A 19,945-nucleotide genomic window follows, 5' to 3' on the forward strand; every position below is an offset into this window, starting at 1 on the left:
ATACTGCAACACATAAACTCATACTGGAGATTTACGCACATTTGACAGCACATTAAAGGACAAAAATTACTTATGAAACTTCTTCTGTTTTCAAGTTCACATGAAGTAAATATTAGTATGCTCTACAGCATTTTGTGCAAACATTAGAAGATAATGGCAACAGAGTAAAAGATTTTAGTCTCCTAAATATCTATAGCATAACTGAGTACAAGGAAAACTTATCACATTACGCTAAATATTCACAGTTCGCACAAACTGAAATATAAAGTTATAAATTAAACATAACAGTGTTATGATTACTTGCTCCATTACTGAAAAATTACCTTAGGTAGAGTCCTTGATACACATTAAAACATAATCTAGAAAGTCAATTATGAACCATCTGAAAATGGTCATGAAATAAATAGGTACAACCAAAAAATATCTTATTCCACAAATAGCTTTGCTTTATGTATACAGACACATAATATGCTACAAAAAAATAGCTGAAGTTCTGTATTGATTTTTATGCAATGCCTTTTCATACTAAAAGCTGTTAGAGCAATTAAAATAGTTTTTATACCTGGCAATGCAATTAAAGGCTGAAAATAATTTATTTAGTTTCTGAAAATAATACAACGTGAATATTCTACGGCCTGTTAAGGAATTATTATTCTTGCCTAAAGCGCCAAATTTAGTATCTAAAACATTGAAGAACATAAGAAATACAAGATTTAAGTATCTGTCTACTGATACACATCACTGTAATCCTGCAAAAATAAAAAAAGTTGTTTGGTTTTTTTTTTAGTAACACTAAAAAAAGTGCTACAACAAAAACTAAGACCACTCGCAAAAAACACAAACTGCATATTTGTAAATGTTTGCTCAAAGGCCTAGCCTAAGTTGTTTTATGCAGAGGAAGAGACTTGATCACTGACGTTAAAACCACTGCCTTGAAAGCAGGAATGTTTTATCAGGTTGGGTTTTTTTTTAGTTCTATATTTAACGATCTGCCTTTCATCAAGCTAGTTTTACCTTAAAAGGCTTTTAAGGTGTCAAACATGAACTACTACTTCCACTAGTATGTACACTGGATTTCAATAAGGAGGTAATTCATCTCTCCCAACCAAGCTCTACAAAAGCGCTTTTATAAAGTGGCTTAGCTTTATAGCAGTTTAAGAAACAGAGACTTTATTCATACAACCTCACAAAACTTCACCACCATCAGCTTCATTAAGTGCACTAGGCTGTCAAGATAAAATAACCAAAATTTATTATTAGTTATATAATAATATATAACTTATATATTACATATTAATATATATATTATTTTATATATATATTTATATATTCTCTATAATAATAATATATATTATATATATTATCTGAAAACAGATCAAATTTGAAAAGATCCTTGGAAATTTTTATTAATTTATTTATTATTGGAAATCTGACTTAGCTTAGTTTAGTTTTCAATAAGGTAGGAAACAATTCTGCATTCAGTGAAAATTCATTCTTATGTACCAGGGCTTTTGAGCATAACAGAATCAGAAGACAGAAAAAAAATACGCAGCTCTATTCACTTAAGAGCCAAGAAGTGCAAAAACCTATTCCTGATTTACAGAAATCCAAGGAAACCTAACATTTCACAGATGTCTACTAAACTTGCAACTGAATGTAGAAGTGAGGGATAAGATATACCTCAGTCGGCTCAAAATAATAAAGAAATCGGAAGCTACATTGATAAACCACTCCAAAGAAGGACAAAACTCTTAGAACAAAGACTAAATATGGGGTGTTTTTTTTTTTTCAATCAAGTTTCTCGCATTCCTGAATCCATGAACTTTTTTGTTGTTTTCGGATGTATTTTTTTTTAACTCCCTTGCTCTCATCTGTCTTACAGTTTTTGATCCAAGTCCACTGCAATCTTTGCCATTTAGGCAATCTCCACCGGTTTAGCAGATGCCACTTTATGCTGATACTTACACAACATACTTGAGCAGCAGTGCTTCTGTGCAAGAAAAATTAAATGAAAGCAAAACAACATCTAGAAATAATTCTTGAAAAGACTAGGAGACAAAAAAAGTTAAGTATTTAATATACAAAGTCTTACAGGAAAAAACAATAAGCATTCAGAAGTTGAAACTCACAAGAAACAGTTCCTTACATACGCAAGTTACACTTTAAAAAGGGGGAGTTTTCCTCGGAGGGAAGAGGACAAGGACATCCAAAAAACTCAACTCCCTCTTTAAACCACCAGTAAGAAGAGTTGCAAGCTGTAGGCCAGTATCACAGCTATTAAGTACAATACCCATCTGACACTATTTTGCAGCTTTACTACAGAATTAAATCTGTGCACCATAAAACTAAGACTACAACTCCACCTATTTTGGTCTCTTTTGTAGACACATGAAAATTATTTTAATACACTAAATCCAAATCATTCTCTTTTCACTCTTTTAAGTTGGTGACATGAATACAAGTATTTCCAGAAACTGGAATTATTTGGTAAAAAGGCTCTGATTGAGATTTAACAATGTAAATCTTCGAAGCCATTCATAATTGGATAATAATCATTGCACACTTTGAATAATTAATATATCACTAGCACTCAGAAGAAATATATTCTTTTAAAAAATATTTGTGCTGCTGAAAAATAAAATATTGCCTCCAACCACCATCATCAAGAAATATGTAAGCAAAATAAAAATCAGCAAAATATTACAGGAAAACAAGTTTCCTGATTAAGCTATTATGAAATTAGAATGCATATACATATTGAGCTGTAACAGATTTACTAACCAACTTTTACAAAGCAAGGGAAACACCCTAACCAATACAAAAGTGTTTATCAATAAAACTTATGTACTAAAAATCACACAATAAATTGTCTAGGTATTACTAGGCTGCCCGTTAGATTAACAAACAATGCAATGAAATTTTTAATGTACAACATCGCTATGGACAAGAATGCTTCAGGAAGAGAAATTCCCACACAGAAAATATTTTTATCATCTGTAATTAAACTGAGCAACTGGTAACTGATTAAACTTGATTACAAGACGTTTTTCAAAAGTAGTTATATTGAAAAATCAAAGTTTAACAAGTTAGGGAAAAGACAGAGAAAGAAACTTTAAAGAGGAAAGCCTAATACTGCAGCCTTATATGAGAGGTTTCAATTCTGGTTGTTACTGCAGTCATGGCACTTACCATTTATGTCCTCCTTTTATACTGAACAGTAAAAAGGGATAGGATATAAGTGAAGGAAATTTACTTTTTTCAAAGCTTTTAAGAAACAAAAACAAGGATTAGAGACAATTATTATTTTTCTTCTAAATACATAGTTGGCAGAAGACTTGCAATATGTTACAGGCATTATGCCACAAGAGTTTATCAAGACCTGATATGGTAGAAACCATCCACCAGTACCATAAAATACAATTTTCACCAAGAAACAACTTTTAAAACAGAGAATAACTTTTTTCAGTATATGTACAACAGTAATCTGAAACCAGAAGTAATTACCAGATGGAGTCTGTTCACCATGAACAAGTATTAGTAAGAATAAATAAAAAAGTTTAGTTGTATAAGAAATTCTAGTAAATTTAAAAAAGATTTGATGTATCATTTTGCAATATCCAGAAATGGTTTACAATTCTGCTGCAAAATGCAAAGGCTTTTCCAATTCCCATTCACACTATAGAACTTAAGTACAGTTATCTAAAGACGTGTAATAATGAACCCCTATAAAATGACAGGACATGTTTAGAGTTACATAGCTGCCCTTATTAGAAACAGTTGCTAAAGAAAGTAAATTAAATACATCACTTCCAATTGTTTTAATTCTTCTTCTTAAATTCAAAGGACATTAGAAGTAAAACATAAGTCAACACATGACCAGATTACTAAAAACTAGTGTGAAGATTAGAGAAAACAATTGTTTTAAATTATTGTATTTTGCCACTTCAACTTCACATGACATTAAAAAAAACCCAAACACCCGTACCACATATTCCTTTTTATAACTTATAGCACTTTTGGAAAGGTTGTCGCTGTACAGCTACATCTATATATTCTTGCAGTGTATTAATTAGTTCCAAATGAGTACACAGTTCCAGTAATGCAACTCAGTGGGAAAGCTACACTCTTCCAAAGCATTCTTCCACCTTTACCTTTCCTCCAAAAAGATTTCATCCTATAAAAGTCACAAAAATTATGCATAGTGATTGAAGTGCCTTCCATTTGAACCATTCCTCTTCCCTTCTTACACTACATCTTTGCCACGTCCAGCACACCAACTTGAACAGTTTCTATTCACATAGAGTTTGGAATGTAAAGATACAGATAAGCACAAGGATGGCCAAACTGTGGCAAGCAATTCAAGCACAAAGGCTAAGTAACATTACCTCAAGACAGCTGCAAGAAGAAAACCAGTTGCTGTGGGTCAACACTATCAAGTTTTCCCCAGCACCACAAGCTGCAGGATATAGGCCACAATTTCCTAACAGCAATGGAATCTGGGGGAATTGTGGCCATCTCAAGCCCGTGGGTTGGCTCCCCAGCTTCCCCTTCCTGCAGCGCTCTGCAGCAAGTAGCATGGGTCTAACAGATCAGCCACAGGAAGATTTTGGCAGGTAGCTTATACGGTCAGAAAGTCAGGCCACACCAAAAGATGCTATGTGAAGATATTAAGGTGGAATGAAATTTCGTATCTGGCACTACAGAAGTTACAATCAGTAAGTGCTACTTCTAAATTACATCAGACATTGTAACATGCTATTTCACAAAGTATGTTTAATAATATGTGGGAACACACTAAAGGATAATATAAATTTTGAATTCTTGATCTTCATTACCCCAAAGAAAAGACATGCTGAAAGCAGTCCTCTTTTACAGCGTGAGCACATATGGAAATGATTGTTTTCTGATGCATGTTTCTCAAAACACAATCAGCAAAATCTACTGATAGCTGTTAGTAACAAAGGAACAATTATCCTTCCTCCCCATCTTTACTAAAAACATTGAGGGGCAGAGGATAGCAGGGAAAAAAGATGTCCTGCTGAAAACAGGAAATCCTGTATTTTCTAACTTCTCTTTAGGATGTCTCAGAACATATAAAACACATTCTTCTCAACCCTACAGAAAATGTTATGGTATAGAATGTAGAATAGGTATTTCTTCCACAAAACACAAAATCAGAAAGTATCTAAGAAACCAGCAGTTCACTTCTGATTTATGAATCAAGTTGTACCTGTGAAAGGGAACAAAATTCCCTCCTGCAGACTACAGTTGTTAGAATAATGTAAAAGAGAATTGTGTGGATCACTTATTCATTGCTTCCTCACTAAGAATAGCTGTAACAGTAAAAGGTATCCTTCTCACATGAAACTAAAGCATTCACAATACAGGTTGCATTCATTTAACTGCTTTGGTTGGTAGAAAAAAAATCATACCCTTGACCAAAATAGATCATCACAAAAGTTTAGAAGTGAGTCCTCTGCCACACTGTTTTGCTAGTCCTGCAGGACAGTCTTCAGAGGCAGAACACACCTAAATTACTAATATAAACAATGTAGAAATTATAGCAGAGGACAATTTTTTTCCCCACCTTTATAATCTTTCAGTCTCCTTTAGTAAAGATTTTGAAGTTTTCCTCATCTAGTTTTACAACAACTTAAAGTGGAGAGTGATTTTAGGCTCCACATGAAGTTAACGGTGCCCATTTTGCTTCTCAAGAGCATTATTCTTAATAAGTTAAGCATAAACTAAAGCAAGCAATTCAAGCAAGCTTAACAGCCTGAACTGGTTTAAAATTTAAACCTTCAGTCAAACTAGGGCACCTCCCCATGGAAACATCATTTATTTCCATGACCTCCCACTTAGAAAAATTCTATTATTTTACTGAAAAAATTCGTTTCCTGAATAAAAAGTCGAATTATTACCAGAACACCTTCACTTAACTGAAGCGTTACGTCACCAGTGTGTAGGAAAAACAACAGTGATGCCATCGCACAAGAGAATAACTACGTTACTAAATTTGTACCACTCCACTCATGAGAACAATGGAATACTGAAGGTAAAACAGTAAACAAGAAGGCAGCAGCTCAATAGTTAGAATATAAAAATATGACAAAAAAAAAATCTTTTAGAATTTGGACTTCTGTCATAGAATTTTACTTACATTGTCCATGAAATTTGGTTTAAATCCTCCCTCCTGCTGTCGTCGTAACTCCTCCTGCTCCCTCTGGCGCAGCATCTCTTCTTCACGACGTCGATGTTCTTCTTCATGTCTAGAAAATTTTTCAAAAACTATGTCAACTTAAGACTCTTGACCCATTCAGGCTTGTACTCAGTCTCAGGAGATAAGATCAAGCATATAAACAAAACTGGCCATTATTTATTTTTTTGATATAGTATAAGGTACTAATCTACTCCACCTGATGGATTTGAATATTACTGAAGTATTTATTCATATTTTTAACTGGAATATAGGTAATTACAATACCAGCATATTCTGCACCTGTTCTGTCTACACGTTGCTAAGCAGATTAAAATACTTCAGTTTTAAACAATTCACTACGGATTAAAACATTTCAATACAGCCAAAAGACAGATTTTTAACTCTACAAGGTGCCTGTGTTTTTTCTTTTTTCTCATTTACATTTCTTGTGATATTTAACATTTAAAGTATAAACTCGATCAACATGATGATACTATGTCTATTTTCTTAAATTTTAGCAGAAGCATGAAAACAAGTATTTGTATGAAACAGATCTTAAAGGAAAAATTGTTTGCTACATACCAGAATATCAAGTGAAAATACCCCCCAAAATCTCATGTCAAACTATAAATTTGCAATGCTACTGTTCCGCACACAGACCACCTGCCCATAAATCTTAGAAGCACATTCACATCCATTACAGCTATGCTTCAATCACAAGGCTAAAATAAATATGAAATAAAAAAAATTACATTAAGACATTTCTACACTATTTAGAAAGCTCAGAAACTTACACAAGAACAGAGTTGAAATAAATGAAAAAAATCAAGAAATACTTGAAACCATTCTTTTATATTTGTATAACTGATCATTTTTTCTGTTCAAGAACATTAACAGAAGCATCACACATTACGTTTTTGAAAAGCAACTTTTTAGCAGCAGAAACATTTCTACTTTATATAAAAAGCAAGCTCTACAATCTAGAGTATCTAAATTCACACACACCTACAGCAGCTGCATGCCACACGTTTGCACACGAGAAGAAAAAATACCTCAATTGTATCTGCTTGCGTTTTTGAAGTTCTTGATTTCGAAGTTCTTCCAAACGCCTCAATTCTTCTTGACGTCTCATGAGATCTAACAGGAGTAAAAATGTAATAAATATAAAAGCTGCCAATCAAAAATGTGGCAACACAAGAAACTGCTATTACTGTCAGATTACAGTTCTAACATTCAATTTTTAAAGAAATTTCTCAATGCGTTTAACTAGTTTCTTCCCATAAAGCTAAGTCTAGTATATGAAAAAACACTGGATGCACAGCACACAGAAACATGGAAAAGTACAGGACTAGCAAAGCCTCTGAAGCAGGTTATGCAAACAGAAATCTGAAGTCCTCAAACAAAGAAAAGGAGAAAAAACTCTCAATCTCTTAAATCACACCCTGGTTTTACAAGCAGGCCAACGCATCAATTTTCTCACAACGCTGTGTACTGATAAAGTCACACCAGCAACTAGTACAGTATGTATGGGCTTATACCCTCCACTACCTGTTGCAGACCACTGCATGGCACACATCAGAAAAAAATGGTATGAACTTCATGTGCATGTAATCTGAGCCTCCATAGAGATTTATTACATGACTCTGCTTATAGACAAATGACTAATCTTTTAACACTACCAGAAAGGAACAGCCATATCTATCCTCTTGAAAAGCACTTAAAATGCTCTTAAAAAGCAGGGCACAACTAGCAGTAATTACGTTTGCTGTACTAATTTATGACCAGTCACATTATTGATGTCTGCTTGGAAATTTATGCTTTCTTCAATGAAAATTAATCCTACTTTTTGTTAGAAAGCAGTTGTTCGCCTTTTCTATCTTCTTAGGATATTGGCCACATGACATTATTTATAGGAACATTCCACTATAGCACCTATTACATGCCTTTTATGTGTCAGTTCAACTACTCTACACATTCCTCTTTGCATTTCTTCACTATACTAATTAAATAATTTTTTTAGCTATGGAAACCACTTTCCTCCAACTTACATCAGCATATATTATTACAACTTAATCTTTTACTTAAATGTCCAAAACCAACTACAATGTCTCATACGTTTCACCAAAACATCATTTATTTGTTTTCTTTTCTAACAAAAAAGATTATCAGATTTTTACTCTCATAGCACCCTTACTGACATTAGAAGTCCTTTCTCAAGCACATTTTGCAGGCTTGCTTTTCCAATCTCTTCTGCAAAATTATCACATTTCACACTTCAATAAAATGATTATATTGAAGATTTGCTCAAATCACAAAGCCTGAGGGTTGCTTCTTTCCAACTGTGCTTGGCCATAGAAGGCTTGGCCACTGTTACCCTGATACTTGAGCAGCGCCCGGGGAGCTCAATTTTGTCCACTGTGGGAAAAGATGTTTCCTTTTCAGTTCTTTGTTCTTTCAAATTTATGTAGCATTCCCTTTTTCTTTTGTTAATGCACTGGCACAGGATTTCCTATTTTCTCTCTACCACTAATTGCCAGAAAATTATCATTTACTCCCCTTTATTCTTAAAGTGTAGAGTCCTACTTTTTCTAGTCTCTTTGTTTCCACAGCACAGAGCTGATTATTGCATTTCCTGAAAGTGTCAATATTTTGAAGTTCAACATTTTAATTTATGATTTATGAATTTATTTCACAATGGCAGAATCTTGGCACAAAGCCTTGCTAGCCAGATGAAATACAGATCTACAAGTTTGGGCTGTGCACAGAGCCATTCATATTAAAAGATCTGCAATGATGGTAATTCTGGACTGACATACATTGAACACAGGCCCCTTCTCTGAATAGAAGAAACCTGCACTAAAGCAGCTGTGAAATAAAAAGACAGAAAGCATTATCATTAGCTTCTGCACTTTCTTGTGCTTAAAAATGAGCAACTTCATTTTATCCTCAACGTTCTGCACAGGGCAGAAGGTGAAAGTGTACTCTCACCTCAGAAGTTAATCCTGCAAGTAGGGATACCAAGTCCAAAAAGATTTTTGAGTTGTTTTAGCTGCTTATTTTTCCAGTTTTAAAAATGGAAAACAAATGCCCATCTTCCATACAACTGATAAAGAATTAAGCTTCTGGTTAAATTCAGTCACATTTTCCAGTATTTTCATGAACTATTTAACCACCATTATAAAGAGTATTTACAGAAGCCTGAAGCATACCACCAACATGTAGATCAGAAACATCATGCCAATTTACTTACACATGGAAACACGTATTCTGCTTTACAAATTACTTCTGACTCAATCTGTCAAAACACGACACTTAAAAGTGAAAAATTACACATATCAAACAAATGAAGTCTACCTTCAGTATTAATACCACACCATAAAAACCTGAGTACTTAAGCCCACATGTTCTAGTTCAAGTCCTACTATCTGTCATGAAGGAATTTCTATAAAACCTTCACCTGCAAGAGTATATGGACTGTAGTAAGCTCACCCTTCCAATCTTCTTTTTAGCTCCTAACAATTAATATATCGTTTCATATTTCAGAATAACTACTTCAATACACCTTTCAATCTGTTGTTTGTGCAACAGGTATACAAAAACACTAATTGTAGGTTCTGATGCCTCAAAAGCTTCATTGCACCTTTCTTAAAAACCCTGTGATGCAATCTCATTAACATAACTAATATTCTTGGCATGGTCTGAACTTACACACAGAGATACTGTTCAGACCAGCAAGATTTCGAAGCAACCAATGTCTGAAAATAAATACAAGAGAAAAAAACCACCTTATTTTCATATACAATGAAGCTAGAGAGTCACCAAGATTAAAACAGAAGGAATGTTTTGTTTACTAACCACTAGAGCTTGGCAAATTAAACACCTGCAGGTGAATAAGCAGAAATCTAATTATCTGAACAAAATTCCAAGTTATTTGGTACCAATGACACAAATGGCAAAAGAAAAAAATCTTCCTCTCAGAATAACAAAAAGCATGTTTCCTCACTGGAATATTAGCACCAAAATCATTCATATTCTAGTTGCTCTTTAACGGAAGGGGTAATTCTCTTCCATGTAAAAGTGGAGCTTAATAAATGTTCAAAAAAAGGAATATTTTTTTCCTTCACAGAATCCTTAAAAGAAACCTTAATATCCAAAACATGCCTAAGCAGTTCTCCCATGTTTTATCATCAAAACCTTTTCTATCCAATCTGTATTTTCAGCACTGAACCATCTTCACCAGTATCAGTCACACATATACACAAAATTAAAAATGTGTGTCTAATTGAAAAGAGATTGTGTACTGTGTATTATAGGCATTGTTGTTATATCACATTAACTTTCACATTCCTCATCTGTAAGTTATGCCTATGCTTACGTGCAAACCAAATGCTTTAACATTTTTTGCTGGAAAATAAACCAAGAAACAACTTGACAGTTGTCATTTCAGACACTGCAATAGCTATTCGGCATTTCAAAACAATTCTTTATTTTATTATGCTCTGTATTTCAGTACAAGATCTTATACAAACAGTATGGTTTCACACTAAAAGCAAGCATGCCTATTTAGAAAAAACAGGCTAAGAAAACTTTGTCCTAATGACAATTTTCAGTTGCAGTAGATCTAAGAATACTATATAAAAATTAAATATACTCCTTTTCTTTTCCAGTTATGAAAATGTTTTAAAACATATTTTAAAAGACTATGTGTTTATACTCAATATATCCAAGCATTTAGGTACTTTAATTCCACCAATTTAGTGAATACTCTAATTCAGCTCACATAGGTATTTTCAACACATCATGCAAGTCAGAAGAAAAAATTAAGATAAACCAGCCTCACACAGGGAGGTCATACTACCGACAAAAATGTCCTTATAAGCATTACGTAAAGCCAAAAAATTGCAGCAGACAGCTTGTATGAGTTACCTGGGTTTAAGTTTAGAAATGCACCCACTACTTAGAATCTCAAGAAGTTCAAATTCCTTTAAAATGCCAAGACACCCTTATTCAGCCTATCAAGCTAGTTATTGTACTGTCTTATGATCTAACACTCTTAGGGATAACAGTTTTTTTTCATGTAGCCATGATCTCCCTTAAACTAAGATTTAAAAAAGAAAAATACTTCAGTGTTTCATTCATGCAAACAAACCTTGAGATCCTTTCCAAAAGATCTGTAATATATTTAAACTTGATCCACTCAAGTCTTGCAATTTAGCAGTCATGCAGAGGAAACGAAAAGCAACTAGTAGGTCAATAGTTCTGAACTGGAAAGCAGCAACTGCATGTCCACAGCATTTTGGGAAAACCTGTTTTGGGGAGAAGGCTAACAAGCAGGAAATACCAGACACTCGCCCTGCTACTGTCCTCTCTGCCCAAGAAACACAAGCTCCACCCAGATCCATTCTTAAAGGTAGGGCTTGAAAGCAATTGCTTGAGGACTTTCTTCCCCCAGTGCTAGCAGAAAATGTCCAAACAATTACAAAAGAGGGATATATGGTCTTAAAATTTCAAGAATGACTGAAATTCACAGCAACTGTGAGTTATTTTGAGTTGTTACATACATATAATACTATGCACACACCAGAATTCTCAGCTGGGCTTCAAAAGAAAAAAAAACAACATTAGCTGCTGGAACATTTAAAATCATACCAGTGGTGCACAGAACAGCCAAAAGAAGCATGAGCTATCATTTTTTAATTTTTCCTGCACGTTGCCCACAAACAGTACTTAGTCCTATCTAGTACCATAAGCAACACCAAAAATGGAAAATAGTTTTACTCATGAATGTGAAGCTACCATTCAATTTTTTTACATAAACTATTTACACTAAAAAATTTAAGAAATGAAGAAAACAAACCTAGACAATCACCCCTTTCTCATTTTCTTAATCCCTGTAAATCATCAAGGAACACATGTAAGGAAAAAGATTACTTCCTTTTTCTCAGTTCAATGCATTTAATTAAATAGCGTCTGGCAAAATCTCTAAGTCTAACATACAGCTACATGCTACACAGAAAATCTGTGACAAAACAAATTTAATACTAGTAGATTATCTGATTTTACCTTGCCTCATCAGCATTAGTTGATGCTCATGTCTAGCTGCTTCCATTTCTGCCTCTAGTTTCTCTTTGGCTTCTCTAATGTTCCTGTCAACCTGTTCACGCTGTTGCTTTTCCATCTCATCAAGAGCCTTCCACCGTGAAGCATACTCAAACTCAAATGTTCCAGGCTGAGCAAAACGTGGAGGCTGTTCTCTTTCCCTAATAAAAATTTTGCAGTTAAAATGTAGAGAAGGACACATTTAGATCAACAGCTGTAACAGCCAAAGAATTTATAAACAATCACTTCAAGTGTAGATCTGACTTTAAATCAACCTGTCAGATGACTACATTTTAAACCAGTGAAAGCTTAATTCAGCTGCTAAGACAAGTAATGTGATCAGAGAAATTGTCCAAATAAAGATCTGTTCAATTTATATAATTTTAACATAAAAATTCATGTTTATATCAATATAAAATACTAAGCTGCGACACTAAATTAACTGTGTCCAACCTTCTAAAACAAGCAGTCAATTTATTTAAATAAATATCAAAGCTTACTAGACAACTCAGAATATTATCCAGAATCTCTAAACATTAAAAGGTGCCAACATTTTATTTCACATTCTAACACTAATATTGTAACTTTTTAAAAGTGGTATTCTACAGCCTTACCAGAACAAGCATTTTAGCTTCAAGCAACATGATTTCTAAATGGCAATCAAATCTCAATATTAAAAATTAATATTATCAGATGAGGTGTCTTCTCTTCCACCTCATGATCAAAACTCACTTTCTCATGTCATGCTCAAAGTTTTACCTGAACCATGGAAGCTGCAAAGATTTTACACTCCACTGACTTTACAAACAGTTAAGGGGCTATTCAGGAACAAAAATATGTGGTTACACAAATCACTGCAGGATTAGACCTCACCCCTAATCCATAAAAGACTGCCTTGGCTGGCAACAAGCTCCAGCTGATTTCAGTGTAGGCCAGGAATCTGTCTACTTTAGTAAATGCACCGCATCTTAAACCAACAAGGTAAGTCTGAATTTTACTATGATTACCAAATCTTGGCATGGCCCTATTTAATCCTTCAGCACAAAACAGCACAACATATCAATACTTTCTGTCACTGAAGCGCAAAAATAAAAATTAGCGTATATTTACCAAGCTAACTAAGTATCTAAATCATGTTTTATAAAGTAAAGCTAAACACACAACTTACTTGTGATACTGTTGTGTTTTTTGCATCAGCTTCTCTGGAAGCCCATCTTCATCATCAAATTGCTCCATTGGTTCTACAACAACAGGTCGAGGTGTTCTGGAAGACAGTTTCAATTTCACAACTGAATCATAAATGAAGTAGATAAAGTTACTTTAGTATTTGAGGAAACATTCCAAAAAGCTAACATGTCATCTATAATTCCTGTGTCTTGCAAACGCTTCTTAAATTGTAGCATTCCAATGAATGCTGATTTTAAGAATTATCTTTGAAAATAATTGTTTCTATACTTGAAACCAGCTATTCCACATAGGAACCACAACTTACTTCATGTAATTCTACTTGCTATGAAGTATTTAAAGATTAAAAAAAATATACCAAAACAATTACAATCAAACAACTACAAAATATTTAGGAAGGAACTAGCTTTTTGTTTTCAGTGAGGGAACACAGGGGTCATGATTATATTGGGAAAGCACCAAACAACCCCAAAAAAGAACAAATGCAACCCATTCATATTTCCGAGAATATTAAACGTTTCTTTTGAAAGTTACTCTACAATTGAAAACAGCTTGAGAATTTGGCATTAATATTCCAGTGATAATTACAAAAACAATTTCTCCTTAAGTTATTTAAAACCCATTCTTTGAACAACTGTACTCTCACAAATCAGAATCCTAATTTATCTTTGAAAACATGTTCCTTGAATTCTCATTATCTGTAGTAATCAGAGGCAAGTATTAGCCAGTACTGCCAAGAATAGCAATATAAGGATCCTGAACTGTGTAAAAAGCTCTCTGCATCAGTCTTGGGAGCATAGTACACACCTTGAAGAGGTAAGAAAAGAGCTAGTGACACTATTTTCAAAACGCCGGCAACCATTTATTGTGTTCCACACCTTTATTTCACTTTGCAGATCTTTTCACAGAAAAAAATCAGTATATTTTAACAGCAACAGCTGAAAAAGAAAAATTCCAGCAGCAAGTGCAGATTGAAAAGGTGATCTGTGATTCCAGACTTCACAACTCAACAACTCTTTCTCCTGATGTTACCTGCACGTCAATTCCTGGCAGTACTGTTATTTAAATGCAACTGAACTGTGGTGTTAACAAGTTATGATTTAAAACAACAAATTTAAATCTCTCATTAATGCTTCAAATGCCTAGTTTTGATATATTTAGCCCATGAATTTAAAGATTTTCTTTTTATTGGGCAAAGAGTTTTCAGCTAAAAGTGTAAAATTTTAGATTCTGAAGCAAAGCATAAAAGTATCATGGCAGCAGATTGATGCTAATTATCTTTGCAATTGTGCATTAGGGAACATGTCAGCCACCTAAGCAAGACAAAGATCAAGGGCTTTTTATTCACTCAGGCCACAGTTAGGTGGCCATTTCAATCCAGCTAATCTATCCATCTGGTAAAACAAAAATACCCTCCCTCATATCCCAGCTTCTTTTTCCCTGCCACCATCTCTCATGCCAAGAATAGCTCTCATGTAACACAGAACTAGATTAGTTCCCTAGTTTGGCTCACCATGCTTCCATTCAAATACAAATGCCAAGAAAACCCAGGGGAAGAGAACAAATTGCTGGCACCAACTGATAACAATAAAGACATGTTCAGATTGAATATACTCTGTAGCCACCAGGTCAGCTCCGTGGCACATAGAATTTATAAGATTACCAGGAGAAAGAGGAGTTCCAGACCCTTTCCTCACCTGCAGTCTTCTCCTGGCAACATTCTCTCCTCTGCTGGATCTGATGTTCATAGCCCCCATGTTATCATGTTAGCAAGCACCTTCATGTGTTTTAACAGCCAAAAATGAACAAAAACACAGCTGAACACTCTTTTGTTCTTTTAGCAAGCACAAGTGGCTTATGGAAGTATCAAAATCCTCAAGCAGATAAAAGACCAACAGTACAGCCAGGGCAGGAAGAGAAAAAGAACTACAAATTCCCCAATCTGATGTCAGCAAGCTTCCATGCCTTGTTTTCCCAAATGAAAATCAGGAAAGTTTAAAAAAAATAAAAATCCTGAATATCTATCATTTCACAGAGTCTTTAAAAAAGCATTTGAAAATGTCACTAGTGAATGTGTTAAAGCACAGCAGTTAACAACTGTCTTCAGCAAGTACAGAAATAAGAGACAAGTGCTGTAATTTGCAAGCTTGCTTGCCCTTGAAAGTTTTCCAGAGCTGGTTGCCATAAACTTCTGCAAATTCTAAGTTTTCATTTAAAAAAAAAAAAAAAAAGTAGTACTTCTGGCCTTTCAAGCCACAAATAAACCTTTTGAGATAGAAATAAACACAGGAACACTTTCATGAGTTTACAAGAAGTATCAGCAATGTAGTGCACTGTTTTGCTACAAAACAGAGGAATATTATTTTGTCACATTGTTACTGGGATCAGGAAGAGTACACTCAGTGAAAATGAAGTCTCAGTAGAAAAAGCCCTGCTATACACAGAAGAAAAAGTAATATTGTGTATATATATAAGGAAAAACAAAATGTTGCTATCAGACTTTCATATGGTAATTACAAGTCTTAAAAACAGTAAGCAGAAAAAGATGGTTTTCCTGACCAAAAATAATCAAATCAGCATAATTGGTGTAATCATGTAAAACACTTTAATTTCTCACCTCACAGCTTTCCTAATTTGAAAATAAAATATAGGAACTACGGAATACCCATGAATGTAGTTTTCTTTCACATCAGAAAGATATACTCGCACAAATTCAAACAAAAGCCTGGGAACTTACGTTGTTAGCAAGAATGCCCCATCACTGCATCTTTCTAGAGCTTTCCGTGCTGGAGGTTTTGCTGCAAACTCTACGAAACCTTTTCCTGTAGCTCTGCCACGATCATCTACTACAACAACAGCTCTTTCCACTGGCCCAAATTGAGAGAATGCTTGTTCCAGCAGCTCATTAGAAACCACAGGTGAAAGATTCTTGACCGTTAGGGCAGCTCCATGTGTAGCAAATCGAATTCGAAGTGGTCTACTCTTCAAAATAGTACCATCAAGTTCTGCCTTTGCTATTTCAGCCAGTGTCCTAGATTCCTTTTTCAAGATATAAAATATTTTATATATTTTATTTTCAAAGACAACAAATATTGCTTTTGTGTTCCCCCACCACCACCCGAGAAAAGTAGCAATGTCTTTTCCTTAACTTGAGCACATTAGCATCAGGGTTATTTAACTCCCCCCCGCCCCCCACAACAAAACACCAAAGTTCCTGTCCACTGATTGAAAAAAAATATGCATTTGTCATCCCCTACGATTTATTCTAAAAAAAACACATCGGTGCAAATTTTTGTTGGACATTAGAGAACTTAACTAATTCTCATTATGATACATTTGTGCTGCTCTGCAAAGGCTTCCAGTACAGCTGAAAACTTGATGCTTTTTCATATTTACCAAACAAATGCCTATATGTTGCACCCCTAGCTCCACATAGTAGGAAACAGTATTTTCAAATATGACCGTACAAGATCTAAAGTGTTTTCGTTTTCGTTTGGGTTTTTGTTTTGAAATAAGCAAAAATATCCCACTTGCTCATTACCATGATGAACTCTAAATTGATGTCCAATTCGAATTTCATCAATAAATGATGAAATTACCTGCTTTGCTCGTACATTCATTCTTCTCACATTTATGGGATTTCTGCACCCACATCCATGAGACAGTCTGTAGAACTGCCTTTTTTCTCATTTCAGACATTTCCACCGAGTTTGATACCTGCAATCCCTTACATTTAAGGCAATTATTCTCATGGCCATTTTCTCCACAGTTCAACTGACTAGGCAAATTGTTAAAAAAATAACATATTCCCTAAACGTAACGGAAAAGGGAAGTTCAGATAAAAGCTATATCTAATCTACATTACATACAAAACTGAGTAATGACACGTAAATATATCGCACTTCCTCCAGAAAATTGCTACTTTAGGCTGAGGGATTCTCAGGGTAAAAGATGTACGGCAGAGTGCCACAAGCACTTATCTTTAAGACGACAACCAAAAAGAAAAAAAATCCTAACCAGTAAAATATATGGAAAAATCATAACTAGAGACACACGCAGAGACACTAAAGCTATTCCCAGACTGATATAAATCAGTTCATTCTAGGCGTGGCAGTCATGAAAACTAATCCTGCACATTAAATTGTCATTTAAATACAGTATCATAAGCTTTTCAGATTATTCCTTTTAAGCGTGCTCAACTTGAGCACATTTAATCGAATGTTGTATTATCCCTAAAAATCTAGTCTTATCTGCACACAAGTAATTTAAACAACCCGAGGTCCCATTTCTTTGCAATTTTTGTATTATATGGTTTGTTTTCACGATCCTAGAGCAGTAGTATTTCGAAACAATCCTGTCCAGTCTTTAACTGTGTTTTCATAAACGAAACTTATACTCTCAATGAACTGCACAGGCTGAAATTTGCCTCTACGCAAAGAAGGATTTTTGTCTAGTCTTTATGTAGGATAAATTCTCCCTGTTAAATCAGGCGAGCCTTTATGCAGGTATTACACGAACAAAGCAGATCGCACAACGACATCCTCCTCCATTCCCTGAAGAACTGGCTGCCGGAGTCCCCGTGGCAGCAGCACGTAAACGGTGACTGGTGGAAGGGCCCCCGAAGCCGCGGGTACCGCGTCGAGAGGAGGGAACCTCAATGCGAGGGGCTGGGAAGGCAGCTCACAAGGCAGGCCTCCCGCTTGGGTGTACGGAGGCAAATAGGGGAGGGGGAAGAAGGAAGAGGAAGCGGAGGGAAGAGCGCTAGTAGCAAGGGGAAAGACAAGAGAACGAAGGGCAGCTACTGTCTTTTTTTACACCCGCCCGACAAGGAAAGGCGGGTGGGGGGGAGCAAGGGACAGACGCCCCCGGGTTACGGGGCAGCCACAGAGGGTCGCGCGGGTCCTCACCAGGCGGATGAAGCCAAAGCCACGGTCCCGATTGATGAAGACCTCGCTCGGCTCCCCATAGCGCTCGAAAAGGCGCTTGAAATCTTCCTCGGTGATATCAGTAGGCAGATTCCCGACGAACAGTCGGCAGCGCTGCGTGTAGCTCTTCTCGCCAGGTTTGAGAAAGCTTTTGATATCGATGGTAAACCCAACCTCCTGCTCTTCATCTCCACCTTCCTTGCTCGGCACCAGCGCCATGGCCGCCGCCGCCGCCGCCTCACTCTCCGTCTCTAGGCCCCGCAATCCCTTCAGGTTGCCGCCGCCGCCACCACCCCCCACCATGCCCAGGGGCGCCGCTGGGGAGCTATTTTCGATCCGCACTTGCTTCAAGTTCCTATTCGCTGCCATATTCAGACCTCGCTCCTTTCTCGCTGGTTTTTCTCGGGGAGGACACGGAGCCCGGTTCGGCGACCGCCGCCTCCGACCCTCCACCAATTCAAAATGGCGCCGCCACCAACCTCGACGAGTTGTAACGTCCCTGAGGAAAGCCCCGCCCACCCCCGCCCGCACCACCTCTCCCGCCACTGCGCCTGCGCGTTGCTGGGCGCGGGGATCGGTCCGCGCATGCGCTATCCTGAGCGGCCGTGGGGGCGCCGGGGCTGCTCATGGAGTCCTGTCTGCCTGCCTCCCTTGGGTGCCGTTGTTCCCTCAGCTCCGGTATAGACGCGAACTCGCCTCAAACCATAAGGGATCGGTCTTCGCAGCTGCGGAGACAGATACGTACCAGTGGGCTGCACCGCCCGAGAGGAAAACCGGCCCAGAAGCTTCCCTGCTAGCTCGGCTCCCTCGGTGCCTGACCCGCCTGCAGGGAGAGCAGCCATGTTGGATTAGAGTAGGGGTCTCAGAAACGTCCAGGTCCTGCAAACTCTGCGGCAGTGCGTCCACAGGCAGGAGAAGCCCTTGCTGGGGTCTCCTCTGAGGGAGAGGCAGGCAGGCGGGGTGCCCTCGTGCAGTCTCGCTGCGGGAGAGGGTGGGGGGCATGAGGCCAGAGATGCTGAGGCGGCTGCAGGGGAGCGACCCGGGGAAGGAACGCTGTGGGATGGTACGGGAGGTGGGAGGGAGGCAGCACGGGGAGCGTTCACAGAGTTAGATGTGGGAGACAGATCTGAGTGGAGAGAGGCCTTGTTGCATCTGCTGCTCGCAGACAATTTCTTACAGCGCAACAGCTTTCATTATAAAGGTGATGACTTTCTTACGAGAGGCGTGAAGTGAAAAGTTTCCTTCCTTGGGCACGCCATCTTGTAGCTAGGACTACGTGTGTCTCACGCACAGCGCAACACTACAGTTTTCTCTCCTCTGCTAGACACCCAGTTGCTGGGTTTGATCTGTGTACTTCAACCAGTAATTCAACTGGCACATGGTTTCTCAGACAAAGAGCTTATCAGTCTGCCTGAGGCCTCATAGAAAGCCTGATAATCAGTTCTTGGCTCTTATTTCCATAGTAGTCTGAGTGTTTCAGGTGCCCACGTAGCTTTGCATCACACAGGGGAACTCCTGGACAACAGAGCAAGGCTTC

At 36.9% G+C, this 19,945-nt stretch overlaps 1 protein-coding gene across 13 annotated transcripts in view; it reads right to left on the reverse strand.

Moving 5' to 3' along the window:
* Window positions 1–18,888, reverse strand: part of PSPC1 (paraspeckle component 1) — a 72,956-nt gene extending 54,068 nt beyond the window's left edge. For 11 of the 13 annotated variants that reach the window (XR_008469749.1, XR_008469759.1, XR_008469755.1 and 8 more), the window contains exons 1-6: window positions 18,391–18,875; window positions 16,221–16,522; window positions 13,467–13,562; window positions 12,263–12,459; window positions 7,252–7,336; window positions 6,161–6,269 (exon numbers count right to left, since the gene is read on the reverse strand). Coding sequence is in view for 5 of the 13 variants with exons in the window: in XM_054223699.1 (XP_054079674.1) it covers window positions 6,161–6,269; window positions 7,252–7,336; window positions 12,263–12,459; window positions 13,467–13,562; window positions 16,221–16,522; window positions 18,391–18,777 (1,176 nt within the window). In the remaining 8 variants the exon portion in view is untranslated. Of the gene's footprint in view, window positions 1–1,372; window positions 4,175–6,160; window positions 6,270–7,251; window positions 7,337–12,262; window positions 12,460–13,466; window positions 13,563–16,220; window positions 16,523–18,390 lie in introns of those variants that run through there. The other 2 variants (XM_054223688.1, XM_054223708.1) reach the window with 2 other exon arrangements.
* Window positions 18,889–19,945: the final 1,057 nt, after the last annotated feature.

Source organism: Rissa tridactyla, chromosome 1, assembly GCF_028500815.1.
Source record: "Rissa tridactyla isolate bRisTri1 chromosome 1, bRisTri1.patW.cur.20221130, whole genome shotgun sequence".
NCBI lineage: Eukaryota > Metazoa > Chordata > Aves > Charadriiformes > Laridae > Rissa > Rissa tridactyla.